Genomic DNA, 22,807 nt, shown 5'->3' on the forward strand with positions numbered 1-22,807 from the left:
AGCGCCACCTTCTTGTATTGGCGACAGCAGCACTTGGTTTCTTGATACCCCCTTTAGCATCTACTGGATGGAACAGTAGGTATTTGATACGAATGGAATTCTGTACTAATGAAGGATTGTGTCTGGTTTCCTGTTTGGCTACGAGAAAGTGCAGGCGCCGATGTTGCACAAAGCTAGTGCAAGCCACAGCTACCCGAGTTTTCGCGGCCGGGTAGGCGCCTGGATTTTTTACCTCACCTGCACCTTACCACTACCTACCTCGCTCGCTCCTGGCCGTCGACAAAAAAAAAACGCAAACCTCTCTCTCTCGCCCTGCCATGATGGGAACATCCCACTTCTCGTGATCTACCATGCCTTTCGGTAACACAATGTCCTTCTCAGCTCTTCTCACATCGCACTGGCAGGAGCTGAGGAAGGCGAAGCTTGCGGAGGATTCCATCATCGTCAACGGTCGGACTCTGACTTTGGGCGCCGTGGTGGCTGTGGCAAGGTCAGACTTTGATGATCATGATTGCATATTACCGTCCCCAGCTAACCTACCTAACCGTAGATCCACTGACCCCAAGCTCAACATCGATGCCACTGCCCTGGCAGGGATCCCGGTATCGGCGGACTTGATCATCAACAGCATCTCGCGGGGCCAAGTCATATATGGCGTGAACACTGGCTTCGGCGGTAACGCCGACACCCGTGTTGTCCTTGCCGTCGTCGAGGCCCTGCAGCGGGCTCTGATCCGCAGCAAGCACTGCGGCATCTTGCAGCCGGCCCTGCGCTCTCAGGACCAGCACGCTACTTCCAACGGGACTCGCAATGGCCATGTCAAGGCGCACTCGCTCCAGTTGTCCATCCCGCTTGACCACCCCGAGGCAACGACCTGTATGCCCGAGTCGTGGGTACGGGCAACAATGCTAATCCGGCTCAACTCGCTTCTGGGTGGTGCCTCGGGTGTACAGCCTGTCACCGTCGAGACCCTGGTAAGCCTCCTGAACAACGACATCGTCCCCCTGATGCCGCTGCGGGGATCCATCTCAGCCTCGGGTGATCTCAGCCCCCTGTCCTACATCGCCGGCGCGATGCAGGGCGCCCCAGGACTGAGTGTATATACTGGAAGTCGCAGCAGTGACGGGCGGAGGTGCGTCCGGGCGGACAAGGCCCTTGGTGAGGCTGACATTAAGCCTATCCACCTCGGTCCGAAAGAGGGTGAGTCTACCCAAGCTGTAGCCAGCCAAGCAGTCTGTTTTGTTGGATTGGAGCGATATTGACGGCTGCTCCCCTGACAGGTCTGGCCATAGTCAACGGGACAGCCGTGTCCGCAGGCGTGGCTTCGCTGGCGCTTCACGAGTCTCTCTGCCTAGCCGGCCTCTCGCAGGTGCTGACGGCCATGTCAGTCGAGGCCTTTTTGGGCACGGATGAGAGTTTTGACCCCTTCATCGCCGAGATGCGGCCACACCCCGGCCAGGTCGACTCGGCGAGGACCATACACGCCTTTTTGCGAGGCTCTAAGCTGGCCCGTCACAACGATGGCAAGGACAGTGTGCTCAGGCAGGATCGGTATTCGCTCAGGACAGCATCGCAGTGGATTGGGCCTGTGCTGGAGGACTTCTCGCTGTCATACGACCAACTGACAACCGAAGTCAACTCGGTCACCGACAACCCGCTGGTGGACACGGCCCGGGGAAGGATTCTGCATGGCGGCAACTTCCAGGCCAAGGCAGTCACCTCGGCTGTCGAAAAGCTGCGCCAGGGCCTACAATCGCTGGGCCGCTTGCATTTCGAGCAGTGCAAGGATCTATTCAACCCGGACACTAACAGGGGCCTGCCTCCGAACTTGGTGGTCGACGAGCCATCCGGTTCGTATCTGTGGAAGGGGGTCGACATCATGACGGCAGCCGCAACCTCGGAGCTAGGCTTCCTCGCTGGCAACGTTGGCGCCCACGTCATGACGGCCGAGCTCGGGAACCAGGGTATCAACTCTATTGCTCTGATCTCGGCACGCTACACCCTGATGGCAGTTGAGTGCCTCTCCCAGCTGATGGCGGCGCATCTTCTAGCTCTTTGTCAAGCCCTGGACCTTCGTGTCATGTGGGAGGAGTTTCGTTGCGACTGGCGGCCTTCGTTCGACCGGCTCTTTAGGGAGTCCTTCGGCGGCATGTTCCCAGATGGGGCCATGGCCGATCTGGCAGCACTCCTCTGGGCCGTCTTCTTCAACCCTGAGAGCTTCAACCGGCGAAAGGACTTGCGAGACATGTTCAACCAAGCCTCACGGGCCATGCTAGCACCTATCATGGAGATGCTTGGCAAGTTCTCAGCAGAAGACACGAAATCGTTTCCGGTGCTGGAGCTACAGAAGTTTGTCCGCGACTGCAGCGCGAGCGCGTCTACTCAATTTCTGGAAACGCGTACCAAGTATAGACGGGCCGCAGCACGGGCGGCGCTATATCTGGGCGGCGCGACACAGCGAATGTATCTGTATGTTCGCAGGGATCTTGGCGTGCCGTTTCTGGGTGAGGAGGAGCTGGAGTCGGCGACACCGACCACAATCAACGGGTGCGGCGACGGCGTCGAAACCAACGGGGCGACCAAACACTACCCAGGGACCTTCCTCCCCGACGCGACCCCAACGGTCGGATCATACCTTACCACAATCTATGAGGCGATCCGGAACGGCGAGCTCTACGGCGAGGTGGTGGGCTGCTTCGAGGAGGTAAAGCTGGAGTGATACTTCGGACTAGCGCAGCGTGACAGGTCACAGCCGGTGCGCTAGCAGACTGGAGTGACTAGATTCAGGCGATTCTTCAAGGAATCGACCTCTGGCCCAACTCTTCTCATACTTTTCTACCACGCTCCCAACGATCATAGACCCTCTAATCGACTTATCCGGGAAAACCCCGTTGAAAGCCCAACCAACGTCAGCTACCATGGATGCCAGAAATCTCGGGGCACTTTTGAAGTTCTCCCTTGTTCCTGGTCTCGCTGTGCGACGCTCAGTTTTGCCTCGGTGATGCGCGCGCTGTAGCCAATTATAGTCGCCCTTATGCTTTCCCCTCCCTTCCAAAGTTCAGCCGTACTGCTTTCGGAGCAAACACCAGGACTCAACAGCAGATTAGCTCGGTGGCTGAGGTCCAGCTCAGTGGGCTTGGCTACATGATTCGCCTCGAGCGTCTCATCTTGCCGTCATTCTTTTCTGTCGTGGCGCCGCCTTGTTTCGCTCTGTACCGCCGCACCGGTTCTTGAGACGACGGCCATCAGCCATCACCTCACGCATGGCACGTCTGCACCTGCGTCGGATTGCCTGACTGTTTTCCAGGCAGACGCCTCGCGTGATAGCCAAAGTTTTGTCCGCCTTGATCCAGGGCTGCTAGCGGCTGCAAAACGTCTAGTGAAGTCACGTCCAGAAGGGAAGCCAAAAGGCTCGTGCAATAAGGGCGCGCAGTGGAGGTCGTTACCGTGAAACGTGGCGCCGTTGGATCTTGGGCGCGAGGAGGAGTTGGGTGACTGGAGGGCTGTGTCCCCATTATCCCGGTCGATATGTGTGTGTCTGCTGTTAGCTGCTGCCGTTCGGGCTTTCAGCCCTCTCTTCCTTCCCAAAGGCTTCCAACAGGCGTGCGACGAGACGCGACTGGCGAGGAGGCGATGTGCCCTCCCTCCCGCAATCTCAGGGGGTTCGCAGCCGCCGTGTAACTGTGGGAGGCATTCCTCCGCATGGCCTGGCCAGCCCTAACCAATCTCCGCCTTGGCACATGGCTGAGGCAGTGACGTTTTGTCTTCGGCATCACCACACCACCATCTCGGGAGGCAAGGCAGCCTTGGGCAGGATGGGGGTGCCCAGGCGAGGCGCTCTTGCTGCCGCCCATGCGCATCATGATTTGTAGGGACCTGCAGCTGCAAAAAGACATGTCGCTTTTGCGTGGACTGTGTGCAAAAGCGCCCTCAGAGTGACTCGTTCGAACCCTTTGAGAGGCTGATATCGCATCCTACTAGCGGCTATTGATGCCCGTGTGGTACTCACACATCCCTCAGTTGATATATAAACACCGTCTACCGTCCCTCCGAGGCAGAGGTTTCGTCCTGCCCCTCTCACATCGGCAGCATCCCACACTCGTTTTCTCTGGGAAATTATAGTGCTAGAAGTCGGTCGCTCTGTTACTTTCGCTCAATAGTCGGGAAATCCCGTACCCCCCATCACTTGTCTTTCTAATTCCCCCCTCCCCCGCCCCAGACTCTTCAAGATGAAGGTCGCTAGTCTCATCAGCGCCATGGCCCTGGCCGCCTCCCCCATTCTGGCGTCGTCGCCGGCTTCCTGGCACGGCGGGCACGACGTCGTCCGGCGCGACACGGGCAAGTGCAACATCCAGCTGGCCGCCAGCAACGGCGGGCGCAAGGTCGCCATCGTGCTGGACTCATCCGGCTCCATGTCCACCACCGACCCCTCGCGCCTCCGGGTCGTCGCCGGCAAGGCCCTGAACAACCAGCTCGTCCCGTCGTCGGCGGCCACGGGTGGGAAGCAGGCTGATGTTGTCACTGTTGTCGAGTAAGATCCATCTTGTCATGTATATCCTGCAGTACGAGGTGCGGAAGAGGCTGACTTTTAGAAATTGCCAACAGCTTCGACGGTTCTGCCAGGGTCATCTACCCTCTTGGAGACCCTGCTCAGGCCGGCAGCTCCTTTGACAAGATCGACAGCAGCGGAGGCACATTCATTGCCGAGTGAGTATACATCATTTTGCTCAACCGATCAACTTCGCCGGGATACATACGCCAGTCACTAACAACTCCAACTCTCCCTCCCCCCCTCCTAGCGGCGTCAAAAAAGCCACGGCCGAGCTCACCAAGCCCGGGAACGACCCGACCGCCGACCGCTCCGGCATCGTCGTGCTCACCGACGGCGAGGACTCGGACACAAAGGGGCTGATCGCGGCCATCGAGGCGGCGCGCGCGGCCGGCATCCGCGTGTCGTTCGGGTTCCTGGCCCCGACGGCGGGCGCCTTCAAGCCGGACCTGCTGTCGACCATCCTCAAGACGGGCGGGTCGTACGCGTCCTTCGCCACCGCCGACGCCATCCAGAGCTGGCTGTTCCTGATCCTGTCCAACGGCATCACGGCCTCGGACCGCCCCGGCTCCGCGTCGTCTCAGCCGCTCCTGCCCGGCATCACCGTCGCCAAGCTTTCGGGCGGCGGCCAGTCTGTGGCCTTCAGCTACGCCGCCCAGGCGGGCGAGCAGCTCGTCTTCAGCGTCTCGTCTCTGTCGGCGCAGGAGCTGTCTGCCGAGCTGTCCGCCGCCGAGGGCGGCAGCGGTAGTGTCGTCGGCAAGAACTCGACGACGGCGCGCTCCAAGACCGCGACCGTCGCCTTCTCGCCCTCGGCCGCGGGCGACCTGAAGCTGGTCGTCGCCGCCACCAACTCGACCGCCGAGGGCGTGTTCCAGGTCTCGCTCAACAGCTCACTCGGCATCTCGGGCTGCAACCTCACGACGCAGAACCCGGGCGGCAGCAGCGGCGGGAACACCACGACGCTCCTGCCCACGTACTCGCCGACCAACCCGTCGACTCCGACCGGCTCCCTGCCGCCCGTGGTCACGGCCGCCGCCGCCAGGCTGAGCTTCCCGGCTTTGGCGCTGGGGGTTGCTGCTATGCTTTTCTAGTTGGTGGCGCTACAGGCACGGACGGGGGTTTGATAATCTTTTGAATTCCTTGCCTACATTGTTGCCGGAATTTGTTCATTCATATTACGGACTTTATTGTTCTGTTGCGCACGGGAGATGTATGGTACATATCGATCATATCGATGAATGAATCGTGACACTATTTGGATACTGGTTGCGGATGATTTGAACAAGGGACAAAGAAAAGGCGCCTGGTGCCTTGGCCAGTTGAAATGCTTGATTTAATTATCACGGCCACTGAGTCCAGTCAGGGCAGACAATGAATGGCTCTAACCCCTAATCCCTTTCGTTACCGAAAGATGTCCTAGGAAGGAGAGAAAAAAAGACCTCACTTATCTATGACCTATAAGTGAAATTTTCGAGCCTCAGACTTTGATCTTCTCGGACCGTTCTGGGCGACGCCCGCGCGCGAGACCACGTGAACTCGGCCTCGAGCAGCCCCAACCGCCTGTTCAGCCGCCGCCGCTGGTCCGCCCTCTTCCGGCCACCGCTGGTCGAGACGGAGCGCTCCCTGGCTTGGAGCGCGAGCGCCTCCATCCGCAGCCGGTGGCTTTCGCTCCTCAACCCGGCCATCCGGGACTCGATCTCCTCCGCGCCCCTCGCGAGCGCGTCCATGCGTAGCTTGTCGTTTTCGCGCTGTAGCCTGGCCGTCTCCGTCTCGGCCTCGGGCTCCGCCGCAACCTTGGCCGGCGGCTGCTGTAGCATGTGCTCGAGGCACACGCGGCGGGAGTCGCTCACCAGGCGCGCCAGCGCCCGCAGCGACTCGTGCTCCAGCCGGCCCTCGACGCGTGCCAGCGTCGAGCGGGGGACGAAGCTCACCGACTCGGTGAGCTTCACAGCCGTCCTCCCGTCGACGCAGGGCTCCCGGCCGTGACGGACGCCAAACACGGTCCCGTTGACGCCCTCCTCGGGCTCCCTCTCCGACTTGGGCACGTCGCGGTCGCGGATACAGACAAACTCGTGCTGCTGTTGCCGCTTGTTATTCAAGCCCGTTCCGTTGTGTGTATACAACGGCAGCGCTTGGAAATGCGACCAGTGCATCTCGAGCACCACGAAACGACGGAACTTGGAATAAACGGGTCCTCGGGAGGTCACCGCGACGACGTCGTCGCGGTGCGTAGAGCCGGGACCTGCCGGCGTGTGACATACGGTCTGAATTATCATGCCGGGGTGGTACTCTGTCCGATCGTGAATCTCGAACCCGGCCCGTGGACGAAATGCCGGAAAGACTGAGGAGCTCGCGGTTGAGGAGCTCGGGATTGAGGAGCTCGGGGTCTCGGTCGGCTCACATCCCTCTCTAATTTTGCCCTCCTCGAGGTCGTCGTACTGCAGGGTGCTTACCTCCGATCCGGCCCTGTTATCAACAGTGCGCTTGGCGCCGCTGTACTGGGCAAGACCGCTATCATCTTGCTGCCCTTTGCTGCTGGCTCGCCTGAGGAACAGAGAGCTGCTCCGGGGCTTGCTGACCCGGTAAGAATTGCCCATCAACGGGCGGGCAGACTGCAACCCGCAAGATGCATTGCGGAGCTTGGAAATCATGGTTAATAAGAAGAAGACCCTTGAACAAAGTTGGAGTGGTAGGCTTCAAGCCGTAGGGTGGTTAGTAGGGCTGGAAGGGTCTTCTTGCAGTGATGGAGCCGAGACAGATGTTTGGCTTCCTCTGTCCTAACTGTTCGGGGAAGTTCCCGACGACGGAAACGAAGATGAAATACAGATCACGCATCCGACATCACAAAGGGAGGCACCTTGAACGCGTACAATAATCATTGTGTCCCTCTCCTTTGAGATCTTAGAGACAAAGACTGCCAGATCCCGAAGACGCAATGCAACCATGTCAAATCAACGACAGGATGGAATCAGGATGATGACGCCGTCTTGTGGCAAAGAAGCTGGCGTGTAGTTCTGGTGGTTCATATTCATTCCTCCCCGACCTCCGGGTTCGGCATGGCGGACAAAAGGGGTCATCAGCACGAGGACATCCTTGGAAACAAAGGAAGATCGCCACACGGCGGCGTCGAGAAGGTTTCTTGGGGTTCTAGAGCGCCATGATCTCTCCCTCCTTCTGCTAGCCCGACTTGGGATGCACGAGCTTCACTCCGCTGCCAATGAACGACCCAGCTCCCAGAGCAAAAGGAGAAGGAGCAAAAACCTGATTCGCCATATCCAACTGAAGCGCAATGTCGGGTATCTCTCTTGACATGAGAAACCACGGCTGTATTTCCAACAAGCGTAAGTCCTGAGACCTCCTGGCCCAAGAGCGCCGCCGGGCATCATACCGAGCGAAAGTCGTGTTGGCGAACTGAAATACTGAGCAAAACAACATCACCCACCCTGCAGGAGTCGAAGAGATCCTCGAGTGGATCGACCGCATCTCCGAGAACTCGACAAAGGCCGGGGCGGAGCACGATCACGAAGACGAGCTCGTGCCGTTCCCCAGCGCCTCCCTCAACCTCAACCTCACCCCCGACGCCGGCGCCGGGCCGAGAGGCCTGACGACGCCCCAGAGCACCGTCGCTCCCTCGACGCCCTCGCTGCGGATAGACACGCGACGGTTCGGCATGGTGTCGCCCAAAGACTACAAGCCCCCGTGCGGCACGTGGAGCGAGAATGGCCAGTATAAGCGGGATACCTCTGAGTCAGCTTGACACTGCGCAGCGGGCTGTGTTCTTTTGTTCATCTTGCCGTCTAATTATTGCTCCTGAGTGCTGTCTGTAATCCCAGTAGCCGATACCTGCCGGCCAGGCTGGGGCTGGATAGGATAGTACCTACATAAAAAACAGTTTGCTTTCCCTCACGGACTTATTGGGCATGCCACACAACTAGAGATTGAACAAACGTCTTTTTCTATCCTAAGATCAGCGCAAGCAGGCAAGAACCATTGCCTCATGCCGAGAAAGCCATCGCGATATGCCCGAAATCCACAAACCTCAGCCCAAGATTCCCCTTCCCTACGCCAGCAATCCATCCCAACGTCACATAGCCCCTCACCTAGCCAACCCATCTGCGGGCATTCAGGAACATCTTGAACCACGGCCCGTACTGGCCCCACTTCTCGAGCTGGCCCTCGGGCGCCCAGCTACACACGTCCGCCATGACGGTCCTCTCAGGGTGTGGCATCATGGCCACCACACGCCCGTCGGGGCTGCTGACGCCAGCAATACCCATCGGGCTGCCGTTCGGCGAGAAGGGGTACTGTTCGGTGACTTTGCCGTAGTTGTCAGTGTACTTCATCGAGATCAGTCCCTGCTCGCTGAGGGCCCGAATCGCCAATGACGAATCGAATGACGCCCTGCCCTCGCCGTGCGACACGACCACGGGGAGCTGTGAGCCCGACATGCCGTCAAAGAACACAGACGACGAGGAGGTCTTGGGAAGCTCAATCTTGACCATCGAGACACGCCCCTCGAATTGCTGCGACGCGTTCTCGACAAAGGTGGGCCAGATATTCTGGACCCCTGGAATGAGTTCTTTGATCCTAGTGAGCAGCTGGCAGCCGTTGCAGACGCCGAGAGCGAATGTGTCTTGTTGTTGCATCACAGCAGGTTAGCGTCGAGACATTCGCGACTATGCAAGGCTGAGAAAAATCAACATACCGGGTCGCTTGAAGAAGTCCTGGAACGTCTTGCGAGCATTATCGTGGAGGAGAATCGACGCAGCCCATCCCTGACCAGCGCCGAGGACGTCGCCGCTATTAACATGTTAGCCACATTATCAACATCACGAATGACGCATTGACCAGGGATCATGGTACACACTAGCTAAATCCACCACAGGCCGCAAGGCCCGCGTATTCCTGAAGCGAGTGGCCGCCGAGAATATCCGACATGTGGACATCGACGGCGTCAAAGCCTGCCGCGCGGAAGGCAAATGCCATCTCGGCGTGGCCATTGACACCCTGCTCGCGCAGCACGGCAACCTTGGGCCGTGCGCTGACGAGGCCCCTCAGGTTTGTCATGACGGGCAACGTCACTTCGGCCGGGTCGAACGTGAGCTTGTACGACATGCCGGGGTCACTCAGGTCGGCAAGCGCGTCGAACTCGGCCTTGGCGCACGCCGGGTTGTCCCGCAGCTTCTGCATCTCGAACGACGTGCGTGACCAGATCTGCTGGAACTCGGCACGGTCCAGCACCGCGAGCGCTGCTCCGCTACACTTGATGGTGAGCGACTGATTGGGCGCCGAGCGCGCGTACCCGATTTTCCTGATCAGGCCTTTAGGCGGACCACAAGTAGCGAAGCACTCCTTGAACCGCTGCTCATGAGCCTTGCGCACCTGGAAAACGGCGCCCAGCTCCTCGTTGAAGAGCGTGTCAAGAATGTCCGTGACCGAGCCCGACTTTATCAGGTCATCGATCTCGATGTCGGCGCCGCACCTGCCAGCAAACATCATTTCCGCCACCGTCGTGAGGAGGCCGCCGTCGGACCGATCGTGGTACGCAAGGACGCAGCCGTCCTCGTGCAGCTGGTTGACGGCGTCGAAGTAGTCGACAAGCAGCTTGGTCGACCGCACGTCTGGCGCCTCGTTGCCCAGCTGGCCCAGCGTCTGCGCCAGCGCTGAGCCTCCCATGGCCTTCTTTCCCTCGGCGAGGTCCACGAACAGCAGCACCGAATCGCCAACCTCCTCGACCCGACGAAGCTGGGGAGTCCAAGTCCTGCGCACATCTTCCACAGGCGCGAATGCCGAGATGACAACCGATACGGGTGCTGTCACACTCTTACTCTCGCCAGTGGCCTTATCCTTCCACGAAGCCTTCATCGAGGTCGAGTCCTTGCCCACGGGAATCGCCAGGCGCATCTTGGGGCACAGGTCAAGGCCGATCGCCTTGACTGCCTCGTACAACGCCGCGCCCTCTCCAGGGTGGTTGACCGCCGCCATCCAGTTGGCCGACAGCTTTACCCGCCTGAGATCACCTCTCGTGTTGGGCTCTGCCTGGATGTCCGCTGCGCTCAGGTTCATGATGCTTTCCAGAACAGCCATACGCGCTGAAGCGGACGGCGAGATCAGCGCCAGTGTTGGCTTCTCTCCGACTGCCATGGCATCACCCATCCTTGTCTTTTCGTCGGTGCTAAAGGATCCCAGAGTGACGGCAACATCAGCCACGGGCGTTTGCCAGGGCCCAACCAGCTGGTCCCGCGCCGTCAGGCCGCCCACTGTCCTGTCGCCAATGGTGATAAGGAACATCTTGGACCCGACGGACGGGAGCGTAAAGACAAGCTCTGCCGCCTTTGTAACCGCCTCGCCCCTGGTAAGAGTTCCGTACTTCGCCTCGAGACTGGCTCCTGAATCAAATGCCTTGAGGTTCCGCTTAACCGTCTGAACAGTCCGAACCTGCTTCCGACCAGGGGGGAAGAGGGCATTCATAGGGAGGTCGATCGGGAGGGGATGTTCTGGGGAGTCGCGGTCGGTCAGGACAAGCCTCGAGTCGTCATTGCTGCCCTGGGGTAGCACTGTTCCGACGGTAGCGAACGGGCAACGCTCCCTCTGACAGATCCTGGTGAACCGGTTGAGGTTCTCGCTGTTGACAAGCAATACATAGCGCTCCTGGGACTCGTTTGCCCAGATTTCCAGGGGCGACATTTTATTGTCAACCGAGTCGACCTGGCGGAGCTCGAACTTGCCACCAAATCCGGCATCTCGCACGAGCTCGGGCAGCGCGTTGGACAGACCGCCAGCGCCGACGTCGTGGATAAATGCGAGAGGGTTTTCCGGGCCCAGCGACACGCACGCGTTGATGACCATCTGCGCCCGGCGCTCCACCTCGGGGTTGCCTCTCTGGACGCTGTTGAAATCCAGCTCGGCGCTCGCCTCGCCCGATGCACTGCTGGATGCCGCACCACCGCCAAGGCCGATCAGCATGGCCGGGCCACCCAGGACGATGGCGTAGGCCGATGGCTGCACGTCGGCGCCGTTTTTGAGGGCGTGCTGCGGCCGGCAGGTTCCCTGTCCACCAGCAATCATGATTGGCTTGTGATAACCCCTCCACTCGGGCGAATCACTTGATTCGCCGCCCTGGCCTCCGGTGTTGGTGAGCAGCGTTCGGAAGCAACCCGTGAGGGAGGCGCGGCCATACTCGTTGGAGAAGCGCGCGCTACCGATTGGCGCCTCTAGCATGATGTCCAAACTGCTGGCATAGTGGAACGGTTTGCCGATGTCAACCTCCCACGGGCGCGCCGCTCCTGGGATGTTGAGGTCCGACACAAAGAAGCCGCAGAGGCCGACCTTGGGCGACGAGCCCCGGCCGACAGCGCCCTCATCCCTTATCTCGCCTCCGGCACCCGTCGCTGCGCCAGGGAATGGCGAGATGGCGGTTGGGTGGTTGTGGGTCTCGGCCTTGATGACAGTGTGCTGAACCTCCTTTGTCAACTTCCAGATACCGGTATGGTAGTCGGGAGCCCAGTAGTTGGCTGTGTTGCCGCTCAGAACAGCGGCGTTGTCCGAGTAGGCAGAGACGGTGAATTCGGGCGTCTTTTGATGCGTGTTCTTGATCATCTGGAACAAGCTCGTATCCTCGGCCTTGCCATCAATATTCCAGCTGGCATTGAAGACCTTGTGACGACAGTGCTCCGAGTTGACCTGCGCAAACATGAAGAGCTCGATGTCATGGGGCGGGCGGCCCAGCGCCGTATAAGTCTCGACCAAATACTCCATCTCAGACTGGTCCAGGGCGAGGCCCATGCACCGGTTATACTCCTCAAGCGCCTCGACTGGGGAGCGGCCCTGATCCTTCTGAGCGAAGATGTCGACCACCTTCAGACCGCCTCGCTCGCCCAGACCAAACATATCCTCTAAAGAAGGCGGCTCCAGCGCAAGGGTCTCGGTCATGCGGTCGTAGAGCACATGGCTGAACTCGAGGTCCTGCACCGCCACCTCGGCGACGGGCTCGGCAAACTCAATGGCGACTATGCGGCCCCTCTCTATGCGCCGGACCTGCTCCTTGAGGTTGCAGACGTGCGCGATGTTTGTGGCCTGCGACGACCACGGACTGATACCGCGCGGGGTAACGTAAAGCTGAACGCTGGTGCCGGCTTGGCCCGCCGAGGGCGGCAGGCTCGGGTCATTGATCTCGAGGAGATGAGCGACCTTGGCAATCACGTCCTTGTCGCTCTGGGGCGACTTGAGGTCGACATAGTAGACGCGCTGGCCGCTGATGGACTTGATACTGCGGCTGGTTAAACTATTGCACTGCAGAGCAAGGGCCAGCCGACGTCAGTTAGTAAACGACGAATGACAATAACCCCAAGGCTTTAGATAGGATCCCATTCTTCAAAGAGGCCCTCCAAGCAATATACCCTGATAGCGGCCGCACCAGGCTAGCAGCGCGCAAGGCAGCGGGCGCCGGCAAAGACGTCACGTACGCGATCAAGAAGCTTCTGGGCCTCAGCGACGGTGAAGCATTCGCCTCCGATGAGGATCTGGGGCGCCATGGCGAAGAGGATACGGCGGTCACGGCGAATGGGCAATGGCGTCCATGGGGATGAACTCGTATCTTTCTATTGAAATCTACCAAAGGTCTAAGACGGAGGTGGCGCGGGGCTGTGAGAAAAAAACCGTCACTCAGAAGGATGTAGTCATCTCCAGGCATCGTCTCAGGGTGGGGTAGAAGGATTTTCTGCCGCTTTTGGGGGGTGGGGGCCCCTGGAACTAAGGCGAGCGCGCGGGCGGTCAGCCACCAGCAGCGGGGTTTTCCCTGCGCAGGCGTGGGGCTGCTGTTCCCTCCCGGGCTGCGTCATAATGCATGCAGTATGACGATCACGTGCCGACCCGTCACTCAATCAAATCCCTGACAGTCAGAGACGCGTTTGTCCAATGCGAGGACGGCAACCGCGTTTTAGGTACTCGATCAACTACCTGCCGTCATTCTCTCAAAGTTTGTCGTGTGAGACTCACACCGATACATCCGAGGATACTGTTTGGAATAGGTTCCTATTCAGTGCTAGAAGATTTGGGCCCTCTGAATCACTATTTGGGGCGCACTTCGTTGGAGCAGAACCCTCACACCCAACCCAACCCCCACAGCCATGTCCAGTAGCAGGCGCCTCGTCCAAAGCGGGGCCTCCTCGGCTGCCCGTCGCCACGGTCGGGAGAGGCCAGACGCCGGGCTAGAGATGCCGCCCTACGAGCGGCCGGCCTTTTCCATGTCCGACCCGGCGCGGCAGACCCTGGCCGGGCTGGCGAACAACACGGCGGACCTGGCGGAGCTCGAGAGGACCCTCGCCAGCCTGTCCAAGCTGCTGCCCACCGCCATCAGCAGCATAAACGACCGCCTCGTCGAGCGCCGCGAGGACGCCGAGCGGCGGGCCAAAAAGAGGCGGCAACAGCCCGCCTCGTCGGCCGAGATCCCCGAGGCCGACGCCAGGGTCGAGGAGGCCCTGGCCCGGCTCGAGGGCGTCGTGCCGGGCCTGTCGGCTGACATCGAGGCTGCGGCGCGCGACGCCATCAACTACCGGTACGCAACCGAGGACACCAGGCAGTCGCTGCGCGAGGTCCACGCCTCGGTCCAGGCCCAGCCCTCGCAGGCGGCGGCGGCGGCGGCGGCAGCTTCTGCCAACGGCGGGAACGACCAGCGGCTCCGCTTCCAGGACGTCGAGGACGTGGACGACTTCCTGTCCTCCACCCAGCGGGCCGCGGCGGACGAGGACGCGGACGAGAACGGGGAGGCGGAGGGCAGCTCCAGGGCATCCCGCAAAAAGCGCATCAAGGGCCCGCCCGGCCCGCTACGCCTGTACGCCGAGTCGCGCAAGGCCAAGGCTGCCGAGTTCGAGGCCTTGTCTGCGTACGACAAGTACGGCCAGAACAACGACTACGTCTCACTCAAGAAGCACTGGCACGACGCCCTGCACCCGGATGGCACCCAAAACCTTCCGGATGCCCACCGTTGGTTCGACAGCGACGGGAATCCCGTCCTGCCGGCCGCCGGCGGCGACGGGAGAGCAGAGGGCAGGGACGACGACGACGACGACCTGATTGTGGCCGGGGTCAGCGACAGCCTCAAGTGCCCCATCACTCTTCGCGGCTTCGAAGAGCCATTCTCAAATAACAAGTGCAAGCATACCTTTGAAAAGTCGGCGATCGTCGACATGCTTACTAGGGGGAATGGCGCACCTATAGCCTGCCCGGTGGGCGGGTGCCCCGCGGTATGCATATCCTAGATTATCCTGAAGCTACAGCGTTGACGCCGTGCGGAAAGCTAACTTATCTGACCCCCCACAAGGCCTTCACGTTGAATGACTTTTTCAATGACCTCGTTATGAAGCGCAGGGTTGACAGGGCAAATCAGCGGGCAGAGGAAGAGGAGAGCGGCTCGGAAGACGAGGGCGCAGATGGACCCAGTATGATCGAGACGAGCGCCCGCAGTCGAGGCAACCGACGGATCAAAAAAGAAATCAAACACCATTCCTCAGATGAATGAAGACAGGATCCGAGCCATAGCATGTAATTGGATGAACGACTCCCCTAGACATCAACAGAGATGCCGCGGCTTCTTGATAGGATGTGACGAGAGAGCACAGGCCAGTGGTACCACGCATCGGCATCTCCGTTGCTGTGAACGAATATCATACTCCTTGACGACAAGGAGGACTGCCAAAACGAAAATCACCCAATGCAGCCGTAACTCGTATCTTTAATTTCTCTCGGCGGTATTACTGTGCACCTGCGACGTGGCTGGCTTTCATAGTCGGTACTGAAAGAACGAGGGAGCCGATTAAGTAGTACATTAAGGATGCATACAATGACCTGCATGAGCTCTAGGCACCTCACTAGCTCTGGCTGTCCTTGCGTGGGCTGCATCCGTCGGACGACTCCAAGTTCGAATATGACCTGTTGACTCCGTCAGATGCTGAATCTTTTGCTTAGAGGTTACGTCTTACATACTTACCGTTCTTACAGCTAGTCATAATGGACTCTTCGGTAAACTCAAGCCAGCAGAGCGGGTCTTTGTCGATGCTCTTGGACTAGACATCCCAGGTAGTGGGGTGAGCGACATTGTCACAACAGAGGACCCAAAAAAGGAGGATCGAGCGCTTACGCAAACTGGAGGTAGCATCGCTGTCTTGGCCCGAGGCACGACTGGATGGGGCAGCACCTTTTCCGCCGGCTCAGAGGCGGTCGATGTGGTGTTCTGTGTGTCGGCACGCTGCAGTGGCGACGTGGCAGCCGCGCCTCTCTGGATAGAAGCCTATGCGTGCGAGGTATCAGTAATGACTGGCTTCAAAACACTTCCACCGAAGAATGCATAGGAGGTGTACTCACGGCAGCCTTGGGTCTATGGAGCATTCCGACATTGAAGTCCCAAAGGCACAGCCGGCAGTCTTCGCCAACGCTGCCAAATCGGTAGTTTTTGGTATCGCACCTCCAGGGGTCGAAGGCAACCGAGGTCACCCATGACTGATGTCCCTGGCATCGAGCTATGAGGGCTGACTCTGCGGGGCACCAGATCGAAATGAGGTCGTCCTGCCCTCCCGTGAGCACGTACTTGCCGTCAGGGGACCAGCATACGCAGCTAAGTCCACCGTAGTATGAAAGGAACAGATCGAGTAGCCTGTGGGGGTCCGTCAGCAACCGCGCCTTGACTACCGACGTTTTTGGGCTCGAAAAGTTGGGATGGGTGCTCACTGTTCCTTCAGGTAGTCGATGATGCGAAGGGAGCCGTCCTCTGAGACAACGGCAAGGTGCCTATTGTCAGGAGAGAAAGAGAAGGCGTTCGCGCGCTGGTTGGAGAGCTTCCAGACAGAGACTGGATTGAACTTCTGGTTTTTGGAGGAGACAGATTTGACAACCTGGATCTGCTGGCGGAAGTTTATCCGAGCCTTGGTGCCGGACGGAGCAGTTGCGTCTGGCTCGCCATTCTCCTTGGAGGCGCCATTCTCCTCCTCTTCTGGGGAAAAGTTTGCATCCTCCTTTTCCTTGTCGTACACCACGAGCGAGCCATCCATGTGAGCCGCCATGAACAGGTTCTCCGATCCAGGGATCCACCGGATCTCCGACACAGGGGTTCCGTTGATTATCCCCTGATAAAACGGCAAAGTCAGCATCACAGAAGACCTCGACTACCAGAATAGATGCAGGGGAATTATCATGGGAAATGCGACCCTACATTCTTGTTGAGCCTCGTATATCTCTGGGACACCGGCTCCCACCAGATGACCTCTCCAGTAGAGAAGCCCATGACCACGTCGATATGTGTGGTGCTCCGAGTGACCTTGTTGACGTCGTGGCACAGACAGTGGGCTTTGGTGAACAGAATCTTAGTCAAGTAGTCGGCCTAGAGGATTGTCAGCAGCGCGAGGAAACTTCTCAATCAGGCTTCGCGCAATAAGCGGGCAGCTATTGCGGCAAAAAAACAACGGCATACCTTGGTCGGTGAGGATAGGTCTAGCCACTGAAAGGCACGGTTGATGTTCGCAAAAGCAAACATACCGTCGCCTGGGCGCTCCGCCAGTCTCTTGGAGAGGTTCTCATGGATTATGACCCGGGAGATGAAAGAAGAGTTGCTCTTAGTAATGTTATTCTTGGGCTTCTTCCTCTTACTGGCATCCTTGGTGGGAACTTGTGTGAGGAGCGTGTTCCCTTGGCCGAAAGCTGGCGCAGAAGACGCCAGCTCGCTAGAAGTTGCCCTGTCCTCGGTGCTCATGCCCGCGTCCGTGGAGGACTCGCTCTCACGAGGTTTGTCTGGCATGCCCGTCTGTCCGGCGCCACCCACCTGAAGGCTCGTCACGGACATGGCGGCCAGCATCTTGTTCAACGCCGGCGGTGTAGAGCGATCATCAAGATTGAGAAGCGACACCTTGCTGCCGGAGGTGGCGGGCTGGGGAGTGGTGGCCAGGGGGTTGAGGTTCACGGGAGGTGCCTCGGATGGATGGGGCGGGGGCGTTGCCAAGTGCAGGTCCTCCTTGAGGACGTATAGACCTTGAGGTTTGTCATGTTAGCCTAGGCCATGCCATATGCGATATGCGCTCGAGCATCACCCGTGTCAACGAGGTCTGCAGCTGCAGGTAGCTGGCTCACCCTCTCCGACGAGAAACTGGAACTCGGGCCCCGAGGGGTTCGACAGGATATTGTTTGTCTCGATCATGGGCGCGATGTGCCCTCCCGCTGCCATGGCTGCGTTGTAGGCAGCCTGGGTAGGGTATCGAGGGGGAGGTGGAAGGACACTACTGTCGCAAGTAGGCGGATATCAGCGATGGGCTATGCTTGTTCGCGCAAGGGATGATGAAGACAAAACCAAGAAAGTCTGCAATGCTGATTGAAGAGCTGAGGCCGTAGCATTGGAGTTTCGCGGACGGGGAATCGTACAACATGGTGACGGCTCGGCTCTAGGCCCAGTCAGAGCGCGGATAGCGAGGCAGGAAGGGGCTCTGGAGGAGGAGGAGCTTTCCGATCAGGGCCCGCGACTTTCGCTTCGAGGTCGCACAGTTCGCGGAGCTTGTGGAAAGGAACTCGCGAGTGTGTAAGTCAGGCAGGTGCTAGCGCAGGGCAGCAGGAATTGCTGTGGGAGGAAGGAAAGCGGAGCGGTGGCAGCGGACGTTGGGAGTTGCGGTTATTATTGCGCAATGGGAGCTTCGCTCGTCAAGCGGCGCAAGGCCCGGGGCTCGGCTCCTGCATGTGCTGCTCAATTGCTCTGTCCCTGTCCATCGCAGGGAGCTACCGCATTCAGCCAACTTTGTGGGGTAGTCAGCCCCCAGCCCCTCTTTCCCCGGCTTCCACACACCGAGAAAGGAGCATTTGAAGATGTCATGAACCGAGTGCTGCGTCCTGATCCGGCAGCCAACACGGCCGTGCGATGCAAGCCCTGGTCAGGTCATCAAGGGCACGTTCGTCATCGATTGTGCGGCGAGCGGTGTGGCCTAACATCAATGAGACCTCGAAACGGGGCGTAGCACCCAGAGCTGCATTTTGGCAAAGTGTAAAGCGCACAGAAGATGAAAAGCTGCATTTGGGAGACCGGAAACGAAACTTGGTGCATGTGAGCTTCCAGAGTTATTGACGGCCAAGCTGTCGGGTCGTTCAAGCAATGCCATCAACCCAATGCGCAACCCCAGGGCAGCGTAGCAGCTGGCAACTTTGCTCAAAATAGCAAGCGTGCAGACGAGGCGTCGCACAGACTTCTTCTGGCTTGGTTGGCTGCGACGTGTTGAGAGCTCAGGTGGCGGGGCGAACCGAAAATCTGACCAGTCAGCAGCGCTGCCTTGCTGGCATGACGCCCTGGCTCCAGCTGTCCTCCCTATCCCCTGCGCAGAAGCCCCCTGAATGGAGAGCTGTCCCTGGATCCGGCCTGTCGGGCAGGACTGACGGATTTGAAGCTCAGCTGTACCGCCTTCTGCCATCTATCCACCAATCACCAGTTGGTCATCTGGCTTCTCTGGCTCCCGTCCCCTTGGACAGAACGACCACCCGTCACATGGTCCTTTTCTTGATAATGGTGTCTTTGCCACGAACATAACCCCGACAACGGCGAGCATGATCTGACAGGAATCGCCCTCCCCCAAGGCAACATGACGACAGGTTAGTCGACACATTTCGCTTGCCTCCCTGCCTGTTCCTCTCCTTCTTCAGCAGCATCATCTAACGCCCGCGGCGAGCTGCAATCAGTGCGAATCTGCGTGTGTGGCGACGAGGGCACCGGCAAGTCCAGCCTCATTGCGTCGCTGGTTAAGGACGTATTCGTTGCCAACAAGATCCAGCCGGTCCTCCCTCAGATCACGATCCCGCCCAACATCGGAACCCCCGACAATGTCGTCACCACCATCGTCGATACCTCGGCCCGGCCGCAGGACCGCACCACGCTGCGCAAGGAGATCCGCAAGTCCAACGTCATACTGCTGGTCTACTCGGACCACTACAGCTACGAACGCGTGGCCCTGTTTTGGATGCCTTACTTCCGCTCCCTCGGCGTTAATGTCCCCGTGGTGTTGTGCGCGAACAAGTCGGACCTGGCCGGTGAGGGGGGCTTTGTCCAGGTCGCCGACGAGGAGATGCTGCCCGTCATGACCGAGTTCCGCGAGATCGATTCGTGCGTCCGCTCCAGCGCCAAGGAGCACCGCAACGTTGTCGAAGCCTTCTTTCTCTGCCAGAAGGCTGTCACACACCCCATCGCCCCGCTCTTTGACTACAAGGAGGGCAAGCTGAAGCCTGCGTGCATCGATGCCCTCAGGCGCATATTTTATCTGAGCGATAAGGACCAGGATGGCTACCTTAGCGACCAAGAGATGCATGAGTTCCAGGCAAAGTCGTTTGACAAGCCGCTGTTGCCTGAGGAGCTGGAGAATATCAAGACAACCATCGCCAAGGCCATCCCTAGCTCTTTCATCGAGAAAGGCATTGACCAGCAAGGCTTTCTGCTGCTGAACAAGCTCTACGCGGAAAAAGGCCGACACGAGACGATCTGGACCATCCTACGGCACCATCATTACACCGACAGTCTGAGCCTCCACGACAGCTTTCTGCGCCCCAAATTTGACGTGCCGGAATATGCGTCGGCCGAGCTTAGTCCGGCCGGCTATCGATTCTTTGTGGACTTGTTTCTCCTGTTCGACAAAGACAACGATGGCGGCTTGAACGACCATGAGCTCGCCGCGCTTTTTGCGCCTACCCCAGGGCTACCAGCGTCATGGCAAGAAACCTCGTTCCCATCTTCCACTGTCAGAAACGAGGCGGGACATATAACTCTGCAGGGCTGGCTAGCGCAATGGAGTATGACGACATTCGTCGAGCCCAAGACCACGTTGGAGTATCTCGCGTACTTAGGCTTTGAGCCTCCCAACCCGAGGGACGCCATCACGGCAGCCCTCAAGATAACCAAGGCCCGCAAACGAAGGAGGAAACCGGGCAGGGTGGAGCGCAACGTTGTGCTGTGCTACATAATCGGCGCGTCTGGTGCCGGCAAGTCGTCTTTGCTCGACGCCTTCCTCAGTCGGCCGTTTGAGCCGCTTTATCGGCCGACTATCAAGCCGCGACGAGCAGTGAACAGTGTTGAGCTCCAAGGTGGAAGGCAGTGCTACCTTATCCTGGAGGAGCTCGGGGAGCTGGAACCGGCCATACTCGAGAACCAGGCCAAGCTGGATGCATGCGATCTCATTTGCTATGCCTACGACTCGTCTGACCCAGACTCGTTTTCACACATTGTGTCGCTACGACGGCGCTTCCCCCAGCTTGACGACCTACCCGCCATATACACAGCGCTCAAGGCCGACCGGGACAAGACGATGCAGCGGAGTGAGCTGCAACCCGATACGTACACATCAAGCCTGAATATGAGCACGCCCCTGCACGTGAGCGTCACGTGGGACAGCATCAGCGAACTCTTCGTTGCCCTCGCCGAGGCGGCCACAAACCCCAGCACAGCGTTCCCGAAGAGCGAGGAGCCGCCACCGGACAGAACTAGCCTGTACGTCGCCCTCGGCGCTACAGCCTGCGCCGCTGCTGCCGCCTTTATGATATGGCGTCGGTCTACCAACTCGAACTGATTCGGGCCGGTGTCCCAACCGACCGGGCAACCGGCTGGCCTATCGTTCCTCGGGAGTCTGGCTCTCGCCTGCTTCCAATCTTGCCTCCCTTATCGATCCTTTGCTCGCATTGGCGTCTAGAGGTCGTTTTAATACTCGTAGTAGCCGATTTCTTCTTCGCTTCCTCCGCCTGTCTTGTCCTGCTCCCTCTGGCTCTTCGGCTTGTCTGATCCTACACTCTTTTCTCCACGCATGTGGAGGAGGCTCCCCCGAGCTCCGCGGGCTTTTGATACCCAAACGCTGCTAGTCTGGATGCTCACTCCAGGCGCAATCACATTCGATTCTGCTATCATAGGCTTCGATATCCTTCATGTTCCGACGGTGAATATACAGTGCATGCCGGACGGGCCACGCCAGCTTTGCTTCTACGCTCAGCAAGTATGTATAGATTCCCCAACTCCTTGGCTCAAAGAACATAACATCAGCAACCCTAGAGCCAAGAGTCCAAGAGTCTCTCTGGAACCTCGCCGCCGTTTCCTCTAGCAAGCCACCGGCATACGGATGTTGCTACCTCGGTGGATTATCAGGCCCCACCAGATACATGCGAAACAGGAGCTTTGGCATCTTCCATTGACGTACGAATGGGCATTGCCGTCGAACCATAATGAGCGGGGATGGGATGTGCTCGCTGATAGTGCAAAACAAAGTGTATCGCAGTCACATTAACCGTCCTCCAAGGAGCAGACCGCATGCAACAGTAGATAAACCTACGGCCGGATCCGAGTAAGGGAAAAGCCAAGATGGCTCAGATGGCCCACGGCCAAGGAGGGAAACTCGGATGGCAAGAAACAGAAACGCCTCAATGCCGGCCTGGCTGTGGGGCCTCCCTCATGCAGCTGGGTCGGCGGTGAGGGTCACCGCTAGGGTTCTTCGGTTGATAAGAGGCGGTATGGTATGTTGGTGCCGCCGCCAAAAAGGCCGTTCGTTGCACAATCGTGATATGGATGGATGCACGCCTCCTCTACGCCCCGCCGCTTCTGAGCCGGACAAAGATAGATCCGGACCATATCATGGCCAAAATCAGAGTTGGTCAGCACTAGTATCTCTAGTCTTCCTAGCAGATTTTAGACTATGATGGCAAAACCTGGACCGGAAGATGTTATACGACAGGCTTGGTGCCGGGCCGGACTTTGTTCGGGCTTGGAATGCGGCTCCCAGTAGTGCAGCCACAACCCTAAATCGGAAATTTTGTTTAGTATTTACGTGCCACAGTTGGAGCATGTGTTTGTCCGTGCCGTGTGGGCGTGTGTGTGTGTGTGTGTGTGTGTGTGTGTGTGTGTGCCCGTGGCGGTGGATGTTTGTTTTGCCGCTCGGCTGAGCAGGCAGGCACCCAGGTCCTTCCTAGGTGGCTAGGCAAGATCCAGATCCCCATGGTCAATCCCCTTATCTCGACAGACAGTAAGCCGCCGGGGTGTCCAGGAGATATGGAGAGGCGCCAGATATCAAACGTCAGTCTGTGAGTCAAAAAACCCCGTCGGGTGGAACTCGGGCCGTCGTCGGTGGGTGTGGGATCCACTCGACCCTTGGCGGCGGCGGTCCAGATGGGTGATTTGAGCTTCTTTCTTTGCTGATTTTCCATGTTCTGGAAGCCTGAGCTCGGCCGTGCTGGCGGCTATCACCGCTTGGGCTTGGGATGGAATAAGAC

At 58.8% G+C, this 22,807-nt stretch overlaps 9 protein-coding genes across 9 annotated transcripts; 6 read left to right on the forward strand and 3 right to left on the reverse strand.

Annotated features, from left to right (window-relative positions):
• Positions 1–258: 258 nt before the first annotated feature.
• GGTG_00837 (phenylalanine and histidine ammonia-lyase) lies at positions 259–2,719 on the forward strand (the record flags this gene model as incomplete). Its single annotated transcript, XM_009218589.1, has 3 exons — positions 259–490; positions 551–1,200; positions 1,281–2,719. Exons 1-3 carry the CDS (start codon positions 351–353, stop codon positions 2,717–2,719), a joined length of 2,229 nt encoding a protein of 742 aa, XP_009216853.1. The 5' UTR covers positions 259–350.
• A 1,510-nt stretch (positions 2,720–4,229) lies between these two features.
• Positions 4,230–5,640, forward strand: GGTG_00838 (hypothetical protein; the record flags this gene model as incomplete). The annotated part of the gene is made up of 3 exons (XM_009218590.1): positions 4,230–4,531; positions 4,606–4,707; positions 4,800–5,640. 3 exons carry the CDS (start codon positions 4,230–4,232, stop codon positions 5,638–5,640), a joined length of 1,245 nt encoding a protein of 414 aa, XP_009216854.1.
• Positions 5,641–5,997: 357 nt separating this feature from the next.
• On the reverse strand, positions 5,998–7,200 carry GGTG_00839 (hypothetical protein; the record flags this gene model as incomplete). The annotated part of the gene is made up of 1 exon (XM_009218591.1): positions 5,998–7,200. One exon carries the CDS (start codon positions 7,198–7,200, stop codon positions 5,998–6,000), a length of 1,203 nt encoding a protein of 400 aa, XP_009216855.1.
• Positions 7,201–7,605: 405 nt separating this feature from the next.
• GGTG_00840 (hypothetical protein) lies at positions 7,606–8,306 on the forward strand (the record flags this gene model as incomplete). The annotated part of the gene is made up of 2 exons (XM_009218592.1): positions 7,606–7,683; positions 7,974–8,306. The coding sequence occupies 2 exons, from the start codon at positions 7,606–7,608 to the stop codon at positions 8,304–8,306; spliced, it is 411 nt and encodes a 136-aa protein (XP_009216856.1).
• A 198-nt stretch (positions 8,307–8,504) lies between these two features.
• Positions 8,505–13,209, reverse strand: GGTG_00841 (phosphoribosylformylglycinamidine synthase). The gene is made up of 4 exons (XM_009218593.1): positions 13,015–13,209; positions 9,417–12,841; positions 9,255–9,349; positions 8,505–9,182 (listed from the first exon to the last, which is right to left on the reverse strand). Exons 1-4 carry the CDS (start codon positions 13,081–13,083, stop codon positions 8,650–8,652), a joined length of 4,122 nt encoding a protein of 1,373 aa, XP_009216857.1. The 5' UTR covers positions 13,084–13,209; the 3' UTR covers positions 8,505–8,649.
• A 217-nt stretch (positions 13,210–13,426) lies between these two features.
• On the forward strand, positions 13,427–15,380 carry GGTG_00842 (hypothetical protein). Its single transcript, XM_009218594.1, has 2 exons — positions 13,427–14,793; positions 14,871–15,380. Exons 1-2 carry the CDS (start codon positions 13,678–13,680, stop codon positions 15,066–15,068), a joined length of 1,314 nt encoding a protein of 437 aa, XP_009216858.1. The 5' UTR covers positions 13,427–13,677; the 3' UTR covers positions 15,069–15,380.
• On the reverse strand, positions 15,262–18,700 carry GGTG_00843 (catabolite repression protein creC). The gene is made up of 9 exons (XM_009218595.1): positions 17,954–18,700; positions 17,666–17,814; positions 17,013–17,566; positions 16,755–16,922; positions 16,274–16,668; positions 15,911–16,199; positions 15,687–15,836; positions 15,537–15,612; positions 15,262–15,478 (listed from the first exon to the last, which is right to left on the reverse strand). The coding sequence occupies exons 1-9, from the start codon at positions 17,956–17,958 to the stop codon at positions 15,375–15,377; spliced, it is 1,890 nt and encodes a 629-aa protein (XP_009216859.1). The 5' UTR covers positions 17,959–18,700; the 3' UTR covers positions 15,262–15,374.
• A 452-nt stretch (positions 18,701–19,152) lies between these two features.
• GGTG_00844 (mitochondrial Rho GTPase 1) lies at positions 19,153–21,123 on the forward strand (the record flags this gene model as incomplete). Its single annotated transcript, XM_009218596.1, has 2 exons — positions 19,153–19,162; positions 19,250–21,123. 2 exons carry the CDS (start codon positions 19,153–19,155, stop codon positions 21,121–21,123), a joined length of 1,884 nt encoding a protein of 627 aa, XP_009216860.1.
• Positions 21,124–21,964: 841 nt separating this feature from the next.
• Positions 21,965–22,622, forward strand: GGTG_00845 (hypothetical protein; the record flags this gene model as incomplete). Its single annotated transcript, XM_009218597.1, has 2 exons — positions 21,965–22,054; positions 22,359–22,622. 2 exons carry the CDS (start codon positions 21,965–21,967, stop codon positions 22,620–22,622), a joined length of 354 nt encoding a protein of 117 aa, XP_009216861.1.
• Positions 22,623–22,807: the final 185 nt, after the last annotated feature.

This window comes from Gaeumannomyces tritici (assembly GCF_000145635.1).
Source record: "Gaeumannomyces tritici R3-111a-1 unplaced genomic scaffold supercont2.1, whole genome shotgun sequence".
NCBI lineage: Eukaryota > Fungi > Ascomycota > Sordariomycetes > Magnaporthales > Magnaporthaceae > Gaeumannomyces > Gaeumannomyces tritici.

Excerpts from the sequence above, each read along its gene's own strand:
- GGTG_00841 (XM_009218593.1), bottom strand. The coding sequence starts at position 13,083 with ATGGCGCCCCAGATCCTCATCGGAGGCGAATGCTTCACCGTCGCTGAG. Across the intron at positions 12,842-13,014 it reads CCCAGAAGCTTCTTGATCGC|TGCAATAGTTTAACCAGCCG; the intron begins GTACGTGACGTC and ends CTTGCTCTGCAG. Across the intron at positions 9,350-9,416 it reads GCCTGTGGTGGATTTAGCTA|CGGCGACGTCCTCGGCGCTG; the intron begins GTGTGTACCATG and ends ACATGTTAATAG.
- GGTG_00842 (XM_009218594.1), top strand. The coding sequence starts at position 13,678 with ATGTCCAGTAGCAGGCGCCTCGTCCAAAGCGGGGCCTCCTCGGCTGCC. Across the intron at positions 14,794-14,870 it reads CGGTGGGCGGGTGCCCCGCG|GCCTTCACGTTGAATGACTT; the intron begins GTATGCATATCC and ends ACCCCCCACAAG.
- GGTG_00843 (XM_009218595.1), bottom strand. Across the intron at positions 17,567-17,665 it reads CCAGTTTCTCGTCGGAGAGG|GTCTATACGTCCTCAAGGAG; the intron begins GTGAGCCAGCTA and ends ACAAACCTCAAG. Across the intron at positions 15,613-15,686 it reads CGATGCTACCTCCAGTTTGC|TCCAAGAGCATCGACAAAGA; the intron begins GTAAGCGCTCGA and ends TGGGATGTCTAG.